Here is a 20,998-nt window from a genome sequence, read left to right on the forward strand (position 1 = left end):
TTCCCTAAATTAGTCAAATTTTCTATTAAATTCTACTGCACCTTGATCGCCTGACTTGAATCCAAAACCAACTTACTGTCACTGAACTATTAATTTGTTTTAAGCAATCAAATCACATATCAATGATTCAAATATATAACAATATTTGAATCATAATATATGACAATCAAATATAATCAAATTCATATAATCAAATGAAAATATATTTGTATGTCATGCCTTATTGTCCTTTATATTTGTTATATTGTTGTTATTTCGTCATATTTTGCTTTATTAATGGTTCTTTAGCCTTTCTACCAATTGTTCTGCTGTTCCTATTCCAGCTGCTAATATACAATGCTTAGTCTTAATTAGAGCCGATTTCTATCAGACACCGTTCTTTCTAATGGATCACGTGTACTATTCTTGCAGACAAAGAGAATGCTCCGGGCAAGAGCCAAATTCTTCTATTGTTGTAGATCTGGAGTTTGCTCCTTTTTGGAATCAAGAAAAATTTATTTGTTAATACAGCTGCGCCATCTTGATTCCTATACAAGAAGAATATTCCTATCAGAGAGTTAACATGCAGATAATCACGCGACCTTAGAATCTATTATTTATTTATACCCTAATAGTTTATTCCTTAATCAGCAGTCGTAACTGAATCCCCCCCCGCGCACTTGAATTTACACAGGTTCTAATTTTAGCAAGCTGTACATTGGCGTGAGAAATCAGGCAAGTTTCTTAGGTATAGAAAACAAAAACATTTATTTTACACTAAGGTATTGAACACAGAGATCAAAATTTTGCTTCAGACATATAATAACTTGTTTATAAAAGGATCAAAATTTCTCAGACAATCTATCTAATTATAACTAGGTAGTCACATAATATATTTCCAACAGATCAATTAATCTAATTCTTGTTAACTTATCACAGTTATATAAATGAACAATCCTTCAACTTCCCAGATTAGACTACAGTATACCAAAATTCTATTATGGGCATAACTTAGTAACAGTGAACTTCTGGAAATACAACATCTAGCTACAAAGTGAAACACTATAGTCCAGACAGTCATAAAAGGTCCTATCACATACACCGTTAGCACTTTCACTCGCTCTAGTCCTGCTCTCAGTACAAAAGACAATAAAAGTTTCTACTTTACCAACCATGTGGGCATAACATCAATCTTTGCTGATTCCTTTCGGTTAGGTTCCTAGGTCTCCTATCTATAATTTCCTCCGACTTCTTACCACCTGTGATTACGGTCACGAATCGCCACTATTCCTATAACTTTAACGACACAGCTTCGACAGATAGGCACATATGACTCGGCATAAGGCTGCGGTCTCCGCTGGCTGCATGGCTGTGTCATTGCTACGCTTGAAGTGGATCGCTACCTGACTTTGTAGCCATCGTTGACCTTCCTTCCAGTCGTCGCCACGAACTGCTTCCATCAGAACCCACTTTTGAGGGAGAGAGACGCCACTTAGAACAGAGAACTAAGAGAGCGCTATATTCACTGGCAAATCCTTATATATCCCCTAGTTCGCTCTCCCAACTATGTCACTGGTTGCTCACTTGTTATAATACCCCGAAATGCACTCCATCACATGGGTGCCGTACACGTGTCTCGGACTTCGCATTGTGATGCCCTGGGGTTATGTTGAAAAGCCGATTAGGCTAAAGTGGACTTGGCTTAAATTTTCTCCTTCTAAAGTAACTTTCACTAAGACCTTTTAGACTCTGGTGTATTATTTCTAAGGTTTACAATTTATCACTTACAAAATTCTGTTAATAAAATATTAATACATTAAAGTTTTCACTTACACCTATGTACAAGCATTACCTTTTTATAGAGTTTTTAGATCCTAGTAAAATCCTGAATGAAATGCTCAATAACAAATTGAACCTTTCATTCCAGATTTAACAAAGGTTTCCTCTTTCACAAAAAAAATTTTTCTCATAGGAAACTTTTTCATGACCTTTCTCCTTCAGTATTTCTGGAGAAGATTTTAGATCGCCTTCCCCAAACTTCTCTTGAACCTAAATTGTACCATTTTAAACTGAACCTTATTCTCACGATTACACCTAATTTCATTACTATCTTTTAATGTTTTGGACCTAAATAATTCTTCATTAGATTTTTCAAAGAGCTTGCACAATCTGTTAGTAAATGTGCAGATTTTGTAACCAGAGCCAAATCCCAACACAACGGACCACCTATAGCCTTCCTAAGCATAAAAAGAAAGTAGAGGAAGTTTGCATAATCAAGTTGATGCTGAGTTTGTACCTCGACTTCTTGTCTTCTGTGCCCGATTCTCCTCTGTCTGTTATGAAAACTTTTAGATCCTTTTATTATTCTGCACTACGTTATTTTCACATTGCATTCCTTCTCCATGTGAGTCTTCATTTTTATCTCTGCAATGAAAATTTTGACTCCTTCTACCAAATCATTTTCTTCCTATAAGAAATATCTCATCTCATGAGTAGTCACATGAAAACTTGTATTTTTCTAGAAAGTCATTTCCAAAAATTACATGAACATGTTGGCAAGATGTCCTAGGTAGGACCAACAACTCATGCCTAAGAGAATAATTTGACAGGAAAGGTAGCCAGCATGTGCCTAGGTATGACTGTGGTGAGATGAGGCAGAGAGAGCAAGGATTATGAATGATATGTTGGCTGAAATGTGTGAGGAGAGGGGAGTACAGTTTGTTAACGTGTGGAACGAGTTTGAAGGACGAAGTGAACTGTATGGGAATGATGGACTGCATTTGAGTGGTTATGGTATGCGAGTCGCTTGGAGAGACTGCTGCTGGAAGGTAGAGAAGTGAGTAGAGAGAATGAATCAGATCAAGTGGGAAGTGATGTGGAAGAGCAGGAAAGATTGAAGAGGTGGTTATGAATGGGGAAGTGAGTGGCATAAGTATAGAAAATGAGAGAATGGGTGTGCAAGAGGAATGGGGAAACAGGGAGGCTCAGGGTGGTGGATGGGTACGCAGCGTGAGAAAGGTGGATACTCCAAGAGGATGTAAGAGCACATGTAGATAGGAAAGGAATGGGATGATCTGGGATCAACAGGAAACAGTTGGAATTGAAGAGGGTTCTAAAATGAATAAGCAGAAGGGAAATGGCCCTAGTCGAGCATGGAGAGAGATCACATCGAATGAGTGGTATCAGTGAAACTAGCTGTAGATCCAGAAATGAGCTATTGTGACAAATGCTAGAAGTATAAGAAACAAGGTAGATGAAATGGTTGCACTAATTGTGTCTGTTCACTCAAAGATTGTTGGAATAAGTGAGACATGATTGGAAGAGGACAACATCCTGGCAGGAATAGAGATGGAAGATATGATGTGTTTTGTGAGGGTAGAAGGGGTAAAAAGGGAGGGGAAGTGCTATTAATGATAGAGAAAGAGTTATGTCCATACAGAGTAGACATGCAAGAGGGAAATAGTGCCAGTGGTTTGAGGCAATATGGAATGAGATAGAGGTGAATGGAATCAAATACTTGATTGGATGTTATTCTAGACCAGGTAATGTGGATGGTGGTGATAATGAAATGTAGGATCAAATTAGCCAAGCAAATAAGAAATGGGTGATCATTATGGGTGATTGGGTGATTTTAATTATAGCAATATAGACTGGAATGATGAGATAGCAACTGGAAGTAAAGAAAATCAGTTTCTTGAGTTTTTGAGGGATAACTACCTCAGACAGTATGTAATAACAGAGGGCACTCGAGGATTGAGGGTGTTGGATTTGGTCATCTCATCAGAGGATTTAATTATAAATGAGGTGTCAAATCATCCACCAATTGGTGAGAGTGACCATGAGGTGATTACCTGGATGGTTGCCAGTAGTGGGAGGACCTCTGTGAGAAAAGGGTATATGTGAAATTACAAGTGGGCGGGGGGGGGTGATTATGAAGAGCTCAGGAGACAGCTTGCGGGTGTAGCATCGAATGAGGAGTTAGCTGGAAAAGAGATCAATGCAGCTTGGGGAATTTTCAAAAACTATCTAGTAGATGCAATTGTGAGATGGATGAATAAAGAGATTAAGCATGTAAGTTTTAAAAGAGGTAAACCGTGAGTAGACATATCGATACAATATAAATAACGGAAAAAACTCACCTAGAAAGATTATTTAATAGTATAATTTTCGCCTGTGTGTCAGAATGTACTGAAGATGCCTGTGACACACAGGCGAAAATTATACTATTAAATAATCTTTCTACGTAAGTTTTTTCCGTTATTTATTTTGTATAGATTAAGCATGTGATACAGAGAAAAAGAGCATTATGGAGGCAGCATAAGAGAAGTGGAAATAATCAATTCCATGAGGTTTACAAAGACCAAGCAAAGCGGGTGATTTGGTTAGTGGCGATAGCTAAAGTGAGGTATGAACAGTAGCTAGCTAATGAAGCCAAAAAGAATCCTAAGGAGTTCTTTCGATATGCCAGCAAAAGAAAGAATGATTGTGGAAGGATGGCATTGATTGGAGAAAATGGTATAAAGACAGCTGTTGCAGAATGTGTGGTGGAGATGCTTAATGAACAGTTCATAAAGGTCTTTCAATCTTGTGAATGCGACTTCATGGAGAGATTGAGAGCAGTTGATGATGGGGAGGAGAGACTGACTGTAAATGAGCATGGGGTGTATGGGGAGTTGAGTAAACTAGATGTTAATAAGGCTGTGGGACTTGATAATATATCACCACATATTATGACGGAATGTACCAGGGAATGTGTAATACGAGTTGATACCTGCCTTGACATATTTTTTAATACGATTCTTGCACTCGGTCAAGTTCCTAAGGAGTGGAAGGAGGGCAAGATTGTGCCACTTCATAAATGAGGTAATCGAACTCGAGCATCAAACTATAAGCCTATCTGTGTGTTAGGTGTTGTGGTTAAGTTGTTGGAGAAGCTTGTGAGAACGAGGATCCAGAATCGGGTTGGCAACAATGGTATTATCTTTGATGGATAGCATGGATTTGCTAAAGGGAGGTCATGTTTTAGTAATTTATCTACTTAATTATTACAATAAAGTGACTGGTTCCTTGGACAGAGGAGAAGGATACACAGTAATATACTTGGATTTCGCAAAGGCTTTTGATAGATTACCTCATGATAAGTTGACAATCAAACTAGAGCAGTTGGGACTGGATATTAGATTAGTGCATTGGATTGGAGACTAGCCATCTGATAGGTATCAACAAGTTGTGTACAGGGAGCGATATCTAGGTAAAGGAAAGTCACTAGTGGAGTGCCTCAGGGGTCGGTTTTAAGGCCATTACTGTTTAATTTTATATTAATGATATTGGTGAAGAATTGGATGGCGATATTCAGTTGTTTGCGGATGATGCAAAGATGGGACGAACCATGAAGAGTAGAGAAGATGTTGTGGCCTTACAAGAAGACTTGAATAAATTGAGTGATTGGGCATGGAAATGGGGATGTGAGTTCAATGTTGCAAAATGTAAGGTGTTAAAATTTGGAAAACAAAGATTGTTGGAATAGGTGAGACATGGGATGCAGAATTTATGCTTGGTGAGGATGTATTGTCAGAGATGGAGGAAATAAGAGATCTGGGGGTGATAGTGGATAAGGATCTGAAATTTAGGGCATACATAGCCAAAATTGTGAAGACAACGCAGAGGTTTCTGGGAATGATGTGGGGACTCTGACTTGTAGAAGTAGGGAGATTCTCGTTCCGTTGCATAAGGCTTTGATTAGGCCCCACAAGGACTATTGTGCCCAGATTTGGTCACTTGATTTTCAGAAGGACAAAGAGATCTTGGAAAGGCTCCAAAGGTGATTGACTGACATAGTTTCTAACCTCTGGAATGTCGAGTATGAGAAAAGATTGAGAAGATATAATTTGCAGAGTCTGGTGGATAACAGGAAGAGGGAAGATATGATAGAGATCTATAAGTTAGTAAGTGGTTGTTATTGGAACAATGCTGGAGAAGTTCTACAGAAAATAGTGGGAGATCAGGTGAGTATCAGAGGTCATCCCTGGAAACTGTATAAGGAGGGTGTGAGTAGGGGAGTTAGAAGCAGGTTTTTTTTCGTGCAGAGTTGTAAATTATTGGAATGACTTGCCTGAGAGTGTGGTGTTTGCAAGGAGTTTGAGAGTGTTTAAGACACGGTTTGATGAGGTGTGTGTGTGATAAAAGGACCTCCCAAATGTGTCTCTGACTCCATGAGGTCTTGGGATAATAATAATAATAATAATTTTTTTAATGTCATACAGTACTACACTATTTCCATGTACACTATGTTCCAAATTTACCACCAAAATTTATGTCGTCTGCTAATTACATAGCATTTTACTGTGTAATACCTCCTTTGCAATTGTTTTCCTTACTTTTTTTGTTTTAAATTATTTTCTCAAACTTTTATCATGAGTAAAAGAATTAGTGAGCAAAAAAGTGGAAGTGTGAAAATGATTTGAAAAGTAATCTCATTGGAAGAAAAACTTGAAATAATAAATAAAAAAAAAGTGAACAAGGAAAAGTCCAGAGCAAAGATAGGACAAGAACACAAAATGGGTCAACTATACGAGCAATTTTAAGCAAAACTGCTGAATACAAAGAGAAAGGCTGCTTCAAGTTAATCATGCATGCACTCAAATTCAAAGTATTATAATGATGGAATTAGAGAGACTTCTTTCCACATGGATCGAAGATTGTAACCAAAAAGGGATCCCGCTAAGCACTGACCTTATTAAATCAAAAGCATTGTCTCTTTGCAACCTTGAAAGAAAGGGCTATTAATGATGGAAAAGAAGAACTCCACATTAGTGCTTTGTGGTTTGAGCTTTTCAAAAAGAGAAATAGTCTACATAATGTTCTAATCATGCACGAAGCTGCAAGTGCAGATAAGGAGGCGGCCGCAAATTATCCAGAGATTTTGAAGAGAATTGTGTAAGAAGGGGGCTGTTGTGACCAACAAATATTTAATGTCAATGATACAGCCTTTTTTTAGAAGCGAATGCCTTCTAAGATTTTTCTGGCCAAATCAGAGAAATCTCAGCCTCGTTATAAAGTCACAAAGTCAAATGAAATTACTGCTATCAATATGTGAGCGATTTGGAAGTACATTCTTCTACATTGTGCAAATGATTTTAGAGGTTTTCAAATGAAATTAAGTTAATTAAATTTCATTCTGAGAAACTGAGTGATTCGACCTGCTAAATTTAGATGCACAGTGGTAAGATCCTAAAGAATATAAAAAAAATTTAATTACTGACAAGCCCAAAGAGATTTCGCAGAAACAATTTGAAAATATTTTTCGTACAATCGAAGTTTTTAAGATGCAATGCTTAGATGCTGACCCTGATGATGAGAGAAGCAGAAGTAGTAGAAGTAGCAATAAGGCCATACCATCAGTTGTATGAAAAAAAAAAAAAAAAAAACAGAATGCCCACCAAATACATTAGCTCAATTCTTTGTTAAGAAGTAGAATAATAAATTTATATTCTGAATATGTTTTATTGTCTTTCAGCTTCATGGTTTTCCTGTAACTAAGCCCTGAAATATACCTTAATTTTTTTATTAAAAAAATTAAGGGTAAAAAAGAAATTTGAGGAACGAATTATGCATTTTCCCTTAGGTTATTATATTCGGTTAGTGCTTTTTTCGATTAATGTACCTGTTTTAAAGAACGCATTAGGTGCATTAATCGAGGGATTGCTGTAATGTGTTTCATTCAATGACAATTCTCCATGTAAAAAATCTACTCCTCACTTTTACATAACTTCTAGGGATGACCTCTGGTTCTTCCCCTCTCACCTACTACTCTTTTTATAATCCCCTCTGGATTAATCTGATAAAATCTTCTCACTAACTTTAATGTCTCTATCATATCACCTCTCATCCTCCTCCTATCCACCAAACTCTGCAATCCACATTTATTCAACCTTTCTTCATAGCCGGCATTCCAAAGTCCTGATATTGTCATAGTTACTCTCCTCTGGATGCTCTCCACATCACATTGAAAACCAGGTGACCAGATCCGAACACAGTAGTTCAAGTGTGGCCTGACCAGTGCCTTATACAGTGGCACAATCACTTCCTTATCCCTACATTACTTCTTATCATAGCAGCACTATGACATGCAGCTTTTGCAACACTAGCAACATGCCCTCTAAACTTCAGTCTGCTGTCATTCATCGCTCCCAAAATTTTAATCTTGTCCACTTCCTTCAGTACAGCACCATTGATGTAGTACACAGCTTTATATATATTTCTGCACTCCAAAATTCAACATTTTGCATTTACTGATATTAAAACTACAACCCCTACTCTCTTATTAAAGTAAAAAGTCTATTCAAATCTTCCTGAATGAAGGGAATTAACATCAGCAGTGCTACTTATAATTCTTCCCAACATTTTATCATATTATTATAATGATATGTAGAAAAAATTTTATTTTGTGAATTAATTTATATTTTTGTATATATTTTATGTAGTAATATTTTTATTTTATTTTTTTTTTACCTGAGGCCAGGCTAGAATAAATGATTAACAAAACATTTATATTTATCTTTTTTTGTAGTGTCATGTAGCTTGTGTCCTGTGCATATGTTATGTTTTCCTGACGATGACCTCAATACAGAGGTCGAAACGTTGAGTGTCATTTTCTTAATTATCCATAAAGTAATTACTCCAACACGTGTTTTCATCTTCATAAATTCTTCACTATGAATGCTGACCACTGTGTAACCTTAAAAAAAAAAAAAAAAAAAAAAAAAAAAAAAAAAAAAAAAAAACACCTCCTTTCTGATGCGTATAATGCTATGCATGGAATACTAAGGCAATTAATGTGAAGAAATTAGCTTCTGTATACAAGTAGCCCAGCAAACTTTGTTTGCTTATGCTTGGATAAAGAATTAAACTGAGAATATAATTTCTTGACATCTTTAATTTATTTAACTATTTGTGACTAGCTGACTAAATTGTACTCTTTATTTTATTGGCTTAAAACTAAAATACATAATGAGATTTCGTGCATGAAGATAGAAACCACGAACATAAGGAGTTAAAGGGATAAAAATCCTATGTTGTTATATAGCCAGTAAGTGAAACTCAAGATCGAGAACTACGATCTACGAGTTTCAATGCCGAAAAACTATTGGTGAAGGCAATTCGAAGCAAAGGTGGAGCAAGCTCCCTCACTATTCTTGATATTCTCTCATAATGTAAAACACAACTCCTAGGAGATGTAATACTGTCATTACATTAGGTCCCTACCCAGACCGGTTTCAACCTTTTTTGAGGTCTCATCAGTGAGTAGGTAGACCTGGAAGATATCAAAGCTTAGTGTAAAGAACTTACATACCTTCACTATACGAATGCCATAACAACATAGGATTTTTATCCCTTTAATATCTGTTAAGTTGCCAGAAAACTAGCCGTTTGGCTTTTCATTTTAATTACAAAATATAAGCACACCTTTATGGCATTCGTATAGTGAAGGTATATAAGTTCTTTACACTAAGCTTTGATATCTTCCAGGTCTACCTACTCACTGATGAGACCTCAAAAAAGGTTGAAACCGGTCTGGGTAGTGACCTCTCCTCATAATGTAATGACAGTATTACATCTCCTAGGAGCTGTGTTTTACATTATGAGAGAATATCAAGAATAGTGAGGGAGCTTGCTCCACCTTTGCTTCGAATTGCCTTCGCCGATAGTTTTTGGCATTGAAACTCATAGATAGTAGTTCTCGATCTTGAGTTTCACTTACTGTCTATATAACAACATAGGATTTTTATCCCTTTAATTATTATTATTATTATTGTTCCGGGAAACTCCACGGAGTCGACAGACTCATCGAGGGAAGCCCTAACATCATGTCAAGAACAACTATTCAACATTCACACAGTATCTATCATACCTTGCCTTGAACTCATTCACGGTCGTAGCACCCACAACAGACTCTGGAAGCTTATTCCACTTATTTACCACTCTCCAAGTAAAGAACCTAGCTCTAACACCCTTGTCAACCACGCTCTTGCCCAGCTTCCATGCATGGCCCCTAGTCCTCCCACCACCAGTCATATTTTCAAAAACATCTTCTGGATCAGTATTATAGAAACCTTTCAGTAATTTGAATGTCTCAATCATATCATCCCTCCTTTGCCTATCATCCAATTTCTGCAACCCACAAATCTTCAACCTATTCTCATAAGGTTCATTCCACAGACCTGCTATCATCTTGGTCACTCGTCTCTGGACCCTCTCCACTTCCTCCCCATCACGAAGAAACCCTGGTGCCCATAGCTGGGCACAGAAGTCCAGATGGGGTCTTATCAAGGCTCGATACAGAGGAACAACAACTTGTTCGTCTCTGCATGTTAAAGTATTTTTCAGAAGCCAAGTGATTTGGTGAGCTGTTTTAGTTACTTTTGCAATGTGCCCCCTAAACTTCAACTCTCTATCCACCAACACCCCCAAATCCCTGGCCTCATCAATCTCCTGGAGTATGGTTCCACCAATGCGATATACTGCTGCTATTCTTTTCACCCCAAAGTGCATAACCTTACACTTTGCCACATTAAATTGACATCCATTTTTCCTAGCCCAGTCCTCCAAACTATCCAAATCATCCTGTAAAATTTTGACATCCTGTGCACTCACAATTGCTCTACCCAACTTTGCATCATCAGCAAACAAGTGAACACTTCCTCTCAAATCCTTTCCAATATCATTGATGAACAAATTGAAAAGCAGTGGTCCAAGAACAGAGCCCTGTGGCACTCCACTAGTCACAAGACGTCTTTTAGACTCCACTCCTGAATAAACCACTCTTTGATATCTCTCCTTCAACCACCCTCTTATCCATCTATTAATATCTATTAAGTTGCCAGAAAACTAGCCATTTGGCTTTTCATTTTAATTACAAAATATAAGAACATAAGAGTATTAATGGAAAAGAAATTGAACCTGCAAAATAACTGGAAAATTACCACATGGACATAACTGGCATTATTGAGAGAATGAGAACAAAACCAGATGAAATCTTACTAAATAATACATATCCTGTCCTGTCAGGTGTCTTCTCCCTCCAGGAGATTGATTACTATGTGTCTCCACCATGTCCTATTCTGTACCTCTCTGCTGCATTCCTCATATGAGAGATAGGTCCAGTCTTTGTCTTCCTCTCCTTCTCTTTCCCTCAACAGTTCCTTTGAGATGTGTCCTATGTAGGCAGTTATGTCTCAGAATATGTCCGAAATAGCTGACTTTTCTCTTTTTAATTTTTTTTATCAGGCTCCTGTTTACGCTTACCATCTCTAGTACCTCTTCATTTGTCTTTTTGTCCTTCCATGATATCCTCATAATTCTTCACAATATCCACATTTCAAAGGTCTCCAGTTTTTTCATACTCAGATTGGAGAGTGTCCATGTCTCTACTCCATGTAATAATGTGGGCCATATATAACATTTGGAGATTCTTAGTCTTGTTTTTAGATTTAATTCTCTAGATATCAGTAGATTTTTCATATTGTTGAAAGTTGACCTTGCAATTTCAATCCTTTTTTCTAATTTCATCTTGTCCTGCCATTCTCTGTGATCAAGTGTCTGAGGTATATGTATGTTTGCACCTGTTCTAATTTATTTCCTTTTATATTGATGCATATTTTTGGTATTTCCTTTTCTCTTGAAATTATCATGATTTTTATCTTTTTAAAGTTGAAACTGAGGCCATACTGTTCGCTGTACTTGAGGGTTTCATCTATAAGAGTCTTGAGGTCATATTTGTTTTCAGCTAGAAGAACTGTGTCATCTGCATATCTTAGGTTATTAATATATCTGCCCCCCCCCCCCCCCCCCCACAGTGATTCCTTTAAGGTTACTAATTTTATTAAATATATCTTCTGTGTCAGTCTTGAGTTTGCTGCCCCTCTCAATATACAACAAAAATACTACAAAAAGTCAAAATGACCTATAGGGAAATAAATTAAAATGCTATGTTTATTTTTGAAGTAAAACTTTAATTTCAACATTCTAAAATGTTAGCAAAAATCATCGATGACATTGCCTAAGTCTATTTCATAGTAATATAGGTAATTATTAATCAATTTCAATTTAGAAAACTCCTCTCACAACTAGAAACACATACAGCAATCGTGAGGATATTTCGCAGCAGTATTACAATATTTGGAACTGAGTTCACGAGACTGTATTTTAGAATTAACTGTCAAAGTTCCAAAAGATTCAAAGTGCCATCCGGGGCAGACCGCCCCCTCCACCTCCCTCTAGCTACGCCACTGTTCTGTGTACAGGTTAAAGAGAATCTGAGAAACGACACAGCTGTGTCACACACCTTTCTGAACTGGGAATTCTTCTGACGTCTCTCTATTTATTCTCAAAGATGCAGTCTGTTCCCAGTAAAGATTAGTTATTAGCCTAATGTCTTTTCCATCCGTGCCTATTTTTGAAAGCATTTCAATTAATTGCTCATGTTCAACATTGTCGAATCCCTTTTTGTAATCTACGAAGCAGAGTTACACATCTTTTTGTTTTTCTAGATATCTTTCTGTGATGGTTCTGCCATTGAAAATACCTTCTCTTGTACCTACATTTTCCTTGAAGCCACTTTGTGTATCATTTATTTTTCTATCTATGTTTATTTTTCTTTTATTTCTTTCAATAATAACGTATAGAAGGACTTTTGATACTTGACTGATGAGGCTAATTGTCCTGAACTCTTCACATCTTGTAGGTTTTTTTTTTTTTGGGATTTGGAACGAAAATTGAGTGATTAATATTTTTGGGTAGAAATCCAGTCTCGTATATCTTATTGCATAATTTTGTTAGTGCTGAGGGTCGAGAGCCCTCAACCATTCTGCCAAGATATTATCTATTCCTGTAGCTCCTATGTGGTTTTAGTTTTCTGACGGTATTTTCAACTTCACAAAGTAAAATGGGTGGTCTTTCTAAATCACTCTGTTCATAAATGTTATTTCTTTGTTGCTCATATAATATCCTTGTATATTCAATCCATCTTTCTATGATTTGTTTTATATCAGTTAGAATATGGTCTCTTGAGTCTCTAATGACACTTGCATGATTTACTGTATTTGTCCTGTTTGTCATTTCCCTGATCTTATTATTATTATTATTATTATTATTCCTGATACCTCCAAGGAGTCCGAAGACTCATCGCGGGAGGACATCTTCAACTGTCTCTACATCTTACCTCTACTACGAATCAACGCCATCTACCGCCCACCTCCAACACCACCACAACTAGTAATTTTTGTCTGTAAATTGCGTGTGTTCTGAAGGGCCGATTTGTATGTATCTTTTCATACATTTCTCTACTGCTGTGTTTTCTGTCAAGGTTTTCTATGTCTGTACGTTTATTCTTAATCCATTCCTATTTGGCTTTCCTGCATTTTTTTTTAAATTTCTTTATTCATGCTTTTATATTCAGGTTAATTTTTTTCTTTGTTCCATCACCTTTAATATTTTTTTATTTATCCAAGGTTTCCTCTTCCTTTTTAATTGTGGGAGTATATTTTTGGCTACTTCTGTGATGCTATTCTTGAATGTTTGCCAGAACATGTTAATTTCATCAATTGGCGTTCTATTTTCTGTGTGAGTTGTGGTGTCAGACTTGTTAAGGGATTTTGTGAATTCTTTTATAAAGCAGTCTTTAACTTCTTGGTTGTTAAGTGAGTCTGAATTATAAGTTTCTCTTATGAATGGTTGGCTTAGTATCTTAAGTTTTATTTTGATTTTTGCAATCACTGGGTTGTGGTTCAATCCTATGTCCTAGCAGGATATGTTTCAGGATATGTTTTTGTTTGTGTTATTGCATTTTGGAAGCTTTTGCTTATTATTATTATATAGTCAGTTTGGTTTCTATAGATGTCCCCAAGTTTTTCCAATATGGTCTTCTGGGAGGATGTTTAAATAGTGTGTTGCCAGTTATTAGGTTATTGGTTTCACAGAATTGAATTTCTGTGAAACCAATGTTTCACCTCATTCATTTCTGATTCCAAGCCCTTGGTTTCCCATGCAAAATTCCCTTACAAGTCCCTTAGATGTCAGGAGTGTGCCCTTGATGCCATTGATCAGTCAATGTTGATTCTTCTGCCACCTTGGCCATTCCAGACTTCGTGTACATAAAGGTTGACATTCCCTATTAGAGCATTCTGTATTGCTGAAATAATACACATAGGATGTTATATTCAGGCAATAGCTATCAAGGAAAGGAAGAAGTAGTGACAGCATTCAACACTAATCAAGAAGATAAACTTCTTCACTGGAAGGCAATTTCAAATGGTATTATGTGGACAAACCTCGAAATGGGGAATTGGATAATGAACTTATTTATGCCTATGGTGCCACAGAAGGTTCTCATAAGGAAGAAAAATGAGGAAATTTTTAAGTCTTTAGAGGAGGCAGCTGAGGTAAAGAATATGGAAAAAGTCGTCCTTGTTGAGGATCTAAACAGCAGAATAGGATATGAATGCTACCAGGCATATAGAATTGTTTAGGGATAATTTGGAGTAAAGAGCAAAGATAATGATAATAATCATAAGTACCTGCTGGATTTTGCCTCAGGATACAGACTAGTTATTAATAACACCATGATCCAACAGAAAGATGTGCGCAAGTTGATGTACACATCTTAGAGAGGCCACAAGAAATAAGAAAAGAGTCATTGACTATGTTATTGTTGACAGTGATATCTTCATGATGGTTGAAGGATACAAAAGTATATAGAGGATTTAAAAGTGATCACCACTTAGTTTTAAGTAGGATAGAAGTGAATATTGTATCGAAAAGATCATTGTATTTTGGTATTGAAAAGATTACCAGCTGTGTACTGCATGATGAAGCTGTAGTCCTGAAAATTGATAAGGGTAGGTATTTGGATGGTGAATAGGGAGTTGAGGTTTGGAAAATGCCACACACACAGATCTGGTTGCCTGAGGCTCTTGGGATGTGAAAGAGGTTGGAGGATACAGAGACTGGTGACCAGGATGTGAATAGGTCTGTATGGTGCTGCTTATAGGGATGAGTTGAAGATTTATGTGATTATGGAAATTGGTAATTAGGCAAAAAGAGAAACATGTGATGGGAGATATATTGATTCCTTAAAGATGTTTATAGGCTTGCTGTTGAGGAAATTTTTTACTATAAGACTGCTGGTGAAAAACTATGGGTTATCCAGAAATTTAGAAGATATATGGTTGGTAAGGGTGTGGGGAGTAATTTTTTATTTCCCCTTCTTGGAGAGTAGTGAAAGTTGCCAGTCTGTTGTTGGTGCCTTGTCACCGAATGAGTTCAAAGCAAAGTATGACAGATATATATTATGCAAATATTGATTAATGCATGGCAAAATATTTAGAGCCTCAGTGAGTCTACAGATTCCATGGAGCTCACCATATAATAACAGTAATAAAATAATAATATTATATCTTATAGTTATTCCCTCAAAATAAATAAAAATAATAATTTAAATTAATTAATAAAAATTTCCTTTTGAAAAAAAAAAAAAGTCTACTTATTTCTGTTTTTGTCTTACAGCAAAGCAATTAAATTTTATATTTTGGACATTTGTATAAATTATGACCGTCTTGACTCTTGGGCTGGCATGGCACTTGCTCGTAGTTCACAGTTAGAACAAAAACTTAACTCTGTAAGTTTCAGATAATTTCCTTAACTTGATTTTGTAATGCACACTTGGTTTTTAAAATTGAAATGTTTTGTGAATTTCTTATTAATTTAATTCTGAATGGTATTTACTTAGTTCAGAACATAAGTATTTTATATGTAAAAATAATTTATACTGATGCCATAAATTAAATTTTCTGAAATGTTGAGAATAATAACCTTATGAAAGCCTGTCCTTTGAAAAAAAATTTTTTGAAATATCATTGAATATAGAATGTGTTTTATAAATTATTAACACCACCCCTCCCTGGAGTCAAAACACTCATTTTGGGAGGTACACACTGTTACACACAAAGCTCCTCAAATAGTGCTTTAAATTCATATTGAATGAATTTACACTATTTGAGAAGCTTTGTGTCTGCATTCACCTTACTATCATGCAGCACAGACCACTCAAAGAACATCCTTCTTATATCTTTGCTCACATCCTCTTTATGCAATTTCCAGGGATGGTTTCTTTTCTTTCCTCTTCTCCTATTCTATGAAAAAATTTGTTCCACATTAACCTGGTATCAACCCTTTACCAATTTAAACATCTTAGATTTATTCCCTCTCCTCCTCCTCCTATTCATGAGGCTTTTCAAATTGAATTTTCTCAATTTTTCTTCATATCCCACATTCCAAAGACCAGTTGTCATTATTCCCTTAATCAATCTACTCTGGACTCTTTCTAATAGATTCTCATCACCCTGAAAATCAAGGAATTAAATCTGTGTGCAATAATTCATATTAGGCCTGATCAAGACAGCTGGAGTATATGATATTCGACCAGAAATTCTCAAATATGGAGGTATCAAAGTTTTGCAGTGGCTACACTGTATAATTCAGAGGATCTATTCAGAAGGCTGAATTCCAGATGATTGGAGTAGTGCTCTCATAGTTCCCATATGTCAAAATGGGAATAAAGCTGAATGTGAGAATAATTACATAGGAATTTTTTTACTAAGTTTTCTGGGTAAGATTTATGTGCAAGCATACTTGAAAAGATGATGAGAAAATTGTGAAGAGAAACTGCGAAAAGAACAAACTAGATTTAGGTGAAATAGAGGTTGTAATATTCCCATGATTTCTTAACTGTTTGTTGAGAAATCATGGGAATATTACAAGGATCTGTGCTTGCCTTTTGTAGATCTGAAAGGCATACAAGGTGCCAGGGGAGTAAAGCTTTTCAAAATGTTATATTGGAGTAAACAGAACATAATAGAGGGCAATACACAGTCTATATTTAAGTTGTGAGTCACCAGCTGAAATTGAAGGGAATACATGAAGATAGTTTTTGTGTGTTTTTTGAGTATTATAATAGTAAATTGATAGATACAATTAACTGTGCACATGGCTCCCATAAAGAGGAATACAAAGATGGCATCCAGGTCGCCATATTTGTCTAAAAATCTTAACTTAAAGGATTTGATTCAGTGTGCTGTTTGCGAAATGTATGCATTGAGGAGAGCGGTTGGAGACTGGTTAAACAACTATAGTGGAGTGAATGTGTGCAAAAAGTGTAAAGAATGTGATGATTTAAAGAGTGCTTCAGGTCATGTGAGTGATATCATTGATGAAAGTGAGAATCTAGATAACAGTGATGGTCGAGGTATGATTGGTGACATTTGTAAGGCAGTACCTGATAGCTGTGAGAGTGGCATTGAAAGTGAGAATGAAGGTAAACATACAGAATGATTGAATGAATCATCGGAGAATAAAAATGATGACACTGACGCAATGAGTGAGATCGCTTTATTACGCGGAACGATACATAGGGTAAATTGGCAGCTGGAGCAAAATGTTTACCAAGCGTACTGACTAATAATAGGCAAAAGTATGATAGAAAAAATAAGGGTATCATAGTGAGTGTAAACAAAACGAAAGAGTGTGTGTTGTATAGAGATTCCTTGGTAATAGGTGTGTTAGTTGAGAGTTTAACAAAATCGTACCAACCCAATGCGACTTTAAGAATGTAAACGAGTCAATTAGAATGCAAAAGCAATGTGTGAAAGAATTAATAGTGGTAGCGGGTACAAATGATTTGAAAGGAAACAAAAAGGCTATGAGTGAAGATGTGAAGGAATTGCTTGAGGTAGCAAAAGAGAAGAGTGAGAGAGTTAGGATGGTGAGTCTGTTGCTGCGGTATGACAGTGAAGAGTATAGAAGGAGGGCCATAATTGCTAATGACTTTATGCATGAATTATGTTTGATGAGTGGTGTGGAATGAGTTAGATGGCTGAAAGGATTTATATAAAATGGATGGTTTACATTTGAATGGATTTGGTGTACAGAGACTTGAAAAGGTGTTGTCGAATATAATGGAAGTGAATGTGCAGAATCATGGAAACTAGAGTTATTAAGGGGGGGGGGGGAGTAGATATGGGAATAGATATGAAAATACTAGGGGTCAGAGAGTGCTTGACCTAGTAATTGCATCTGAGAATTTGGCTGTAATGAATATGACCATGTTGCCACCAATTGGTGAGAGTGATCATAGGGTCTTGACTTGGGAGGTGGCTAAAGGTGTGGAATTTACAATTAGGACAGCAGACATGTGGAATTATCGTGCTGGTAAGTTTGACAAGCTTAGGAGATTGATTGGTTCAGTGCCATGGCATGTACAGCTGCAAGGGCTAGAAGTTGATAGTACATGGGAGGCGGTTAAGAAGTGTTTGCATGAAGCAATGGCTGACTGTATACCTAGAGTCCGAATAATAAATCAAGTAGGGGTTAAATGGATGAATAACACCATTAAGCTTGAGCTGCAAAAAAAAAGAAACTATGGAGGGAATTTAAGCTGAAAGGTGACCGGCAGGCACATGAACGGTATAAAGTGCAGGCCAGAAGGGTAACGAGTGTGGTAAGAAAAGCAAAAAAGGATTACGAAAGAACATTGGCCATGCAGGCTAAAGAGAATCCTAAACAGTTTTTTCGATATGTTGCAAGTAAAAGAAAAAATGTATATGGCAGAATGATTTTAAAGAATGCCGATGGTAGGGAGGTAACCAAATCAGTTAATATAGTTGAATTACTGAACGAGCACTTTGCAAGAATATATCTTCCCGGTGGTGACATTGCAGAAATGAATGAACCAATAGATTATACAGGAATTGTGATGAATGAAGTGGAGGTGAGTAGTCTATTGCAAAACCTCAATTTCAATACATCTGTGGGATTGGATGGTATACCAGCTCATGTCGTACGTGAAGCGGCTAAAGAATTGTCAGTACCCTTGACCATTTTGTTTAATTTGAGTCTTGGGTCTGGGTTAGTACTGAGAGGGTGGAAAGAGGGGAAAATAGTTCCACTGCATAAAGGAGGTTCCAAGACTGCTGTTGTAAATTACCGACCGATTAGCATATCAGGAATTGTTGTCAAGGTTTTGGAGAAATTAGTCAAGAGAAGAATGCAGGATTGGATAGATGAAAATGGGATACTGTATGGGGGACAACATGGTTTTGTGAAGGGTAGATCATGCCTGAGTAACTTGCTCACGTTTTATAACATAGTGGCGGCTGAACTGGATAAGGGTAATGGGTTTACAGTGATTCTTCTGGACCTTGCCAAGGCCTTTGACAGGATACCACATGGAACTTTAATCAGTAAACTGGAGCAGATGGGGATGGATATTGGATTGGTGAGATGGATAGGAGGGCGGTTGATGGAGAGCTACTAGAGAGTGGTTTATCCAGGAGTGGAGTCCAAAAGACAGCTTGTGACTAGTGGTGTGCCACAGGGTTCTGTTCTTGGACCGCTATTTTTCAATTTGTTCATTAACGATATAGGAAAGGATCTGAGAGGAAGTGTTCACTTGTTTGCTGATGATGCAAAGTTGGATAGAGCAATTGTGAGTGCACAGGATGTCAAAATTTTGCAGGATGATTTGGATAGTTTGGAGGACTGGGCTAGGGAAAATGGATGTCAATTTAATGTGGCAAAGTGTAAGGTTATGCATTTTGGAGTGAAAAGATTAGCAGCAGTATATCACATTGGTGGAACCGTACTCCGGGAGATTGATGAGGCCAGGGATTTGGGAGTGTTGGTGATAGGGTATTGAAGTTTAGGGGGCACATTGCAAAAGTGGCTAAATCAGCTCATCAAATCACTTGGTTGCTAAAACTTTAACAAGCAGAGACAAACAAGTTATTGTTCCTCTATATCGTGCCTTGATAAGACCCCATCTAGACTACTGTGCCCAGATATGGGTGCCAGGATTTCTTTTTGATGGGGAGGAGGTGGAGAGGATCCAGAGACGAGTGACCAAGATGATAGCAGGTCTGTGGAATGAACCTTATGAGAACAAGCTGAAGATTTGTGGTTTGCAAAAATTGGTTGATAGGCGGAAAAGGGGTGATATGATTGAGACATTGAAATTACTGAAGGGTTTCTATAAGATTAATCCAGAAGATATTTTTGAAAATATGACTGGTGGTGGGAGGACTAGGGGCCATACATGGAAGCTGGGCAAGAATGTGGTTAGCAGGGGTGTTAGAGCTAGGTTTTTTACTTGGAGAGTGGTGAATGAGTGGAATAAGCTGCCAGAGTCAGTTGTGGGTGCTGTGACCGTGAATGAGTTTAAGGCGAGGTATGATATATACTATGTGAATGTCGAATATTTGTTCTTGACATGATGTTAGGGCCTCCCTCGATGAGTCTGACGACTCCTTGGAGTTTCCCGAAATAATAATAATAATAGTTTGATGTAAAATCAGGTGTAAGACAAGGATGCTTATTATCTTCACTCTTATTCATCATCTGTATGGATCACATTACAAAAGAAAGTATCATTAAACCTGACTTTAGTATTGGTGATATCAAATTTAGCTTTTTGCTTTATGCAGATGGTGTTGTATTAAATACATCCAGTGCAAGTCTCCAGGAGTCTCGAACTAACTTGCATAATAGCTGTAACAAATTTGGCTTGAAAATCAGCAATAGAAATGGCAAAACCATAAAAATAGGTGTAACATAGAGAACTTCAGTTACATGCTGGATGGAGATCCTATGGAACAATTAAAATATTTCAGCTCTTTAGATGCAGTTTTTAGTGAAAATGGCAAGTTAATTCTGGAAATAAAATTAGAATATATAGGCCAATATGTAGGAAGGCAACTGAGTAAATTTATATGGAATAAAAGAAAAATTAGCCTAAACACTTAACTATCAGTATACAAGACATTGTTCAAACTAGTTTTAAGTTATGGATCTGAGAGTTGGATTAGAAATAAAGCACTTAATCAAAGACTAGAGACCACTGATATTAGAGTTCTGAGAAAAATTAGAGGCCTGTACAGATGGCAGAATTATATTAAAAAGCAAGACATGAGAA

General features: G+C 36.8%; 1 protein-coding gene across 3 annotated transcripts in view; it reads left to right on the plus strand.

Annotated features, from left to right (window-relative positions):
• LOC150095180 (calcineurin-binding protein cabin-1-like) overlaps positions 1-20,998 on the plus strand; it is a 1,028,489-nt gene that overhangs the window by 640,305 nt on the left and 367,186 nt on the right. For all 3 annotated transcript variants that reach the window (XR_016550194.1, XM_090411711.1, XM_090411712.1), the window contains exon 31: positions 15,541-15,652. Coding sequence is in view for 2 of the 3 variants with exons in the window: in XM_090411711.1 (XP_090267837.1) it covers positions 15,541-15,652 (112 nt within the window). In the remaining variant the exon portion in view is untranslated. The remainder of the gene's footprint in view (positions 1-15,540; positions 15,653-20,998) is intronic.

Source organism: Typopeltis vanoorti, chromosome 21 (assembly GCF_054136105.1).
Source record: "Typopeltis vanoorti isolate ZY-2024b chromosome 21, IOZ_Tvanoo_1.0, whole genome shotgun sequence".
NCBI classification, from domain to species: Eukaryota; Metazoa; Arthropoda; class Arachnida; order Uropygi; family Thelyphonidae; genus Typopeltis; species Typopeltis vanoorti.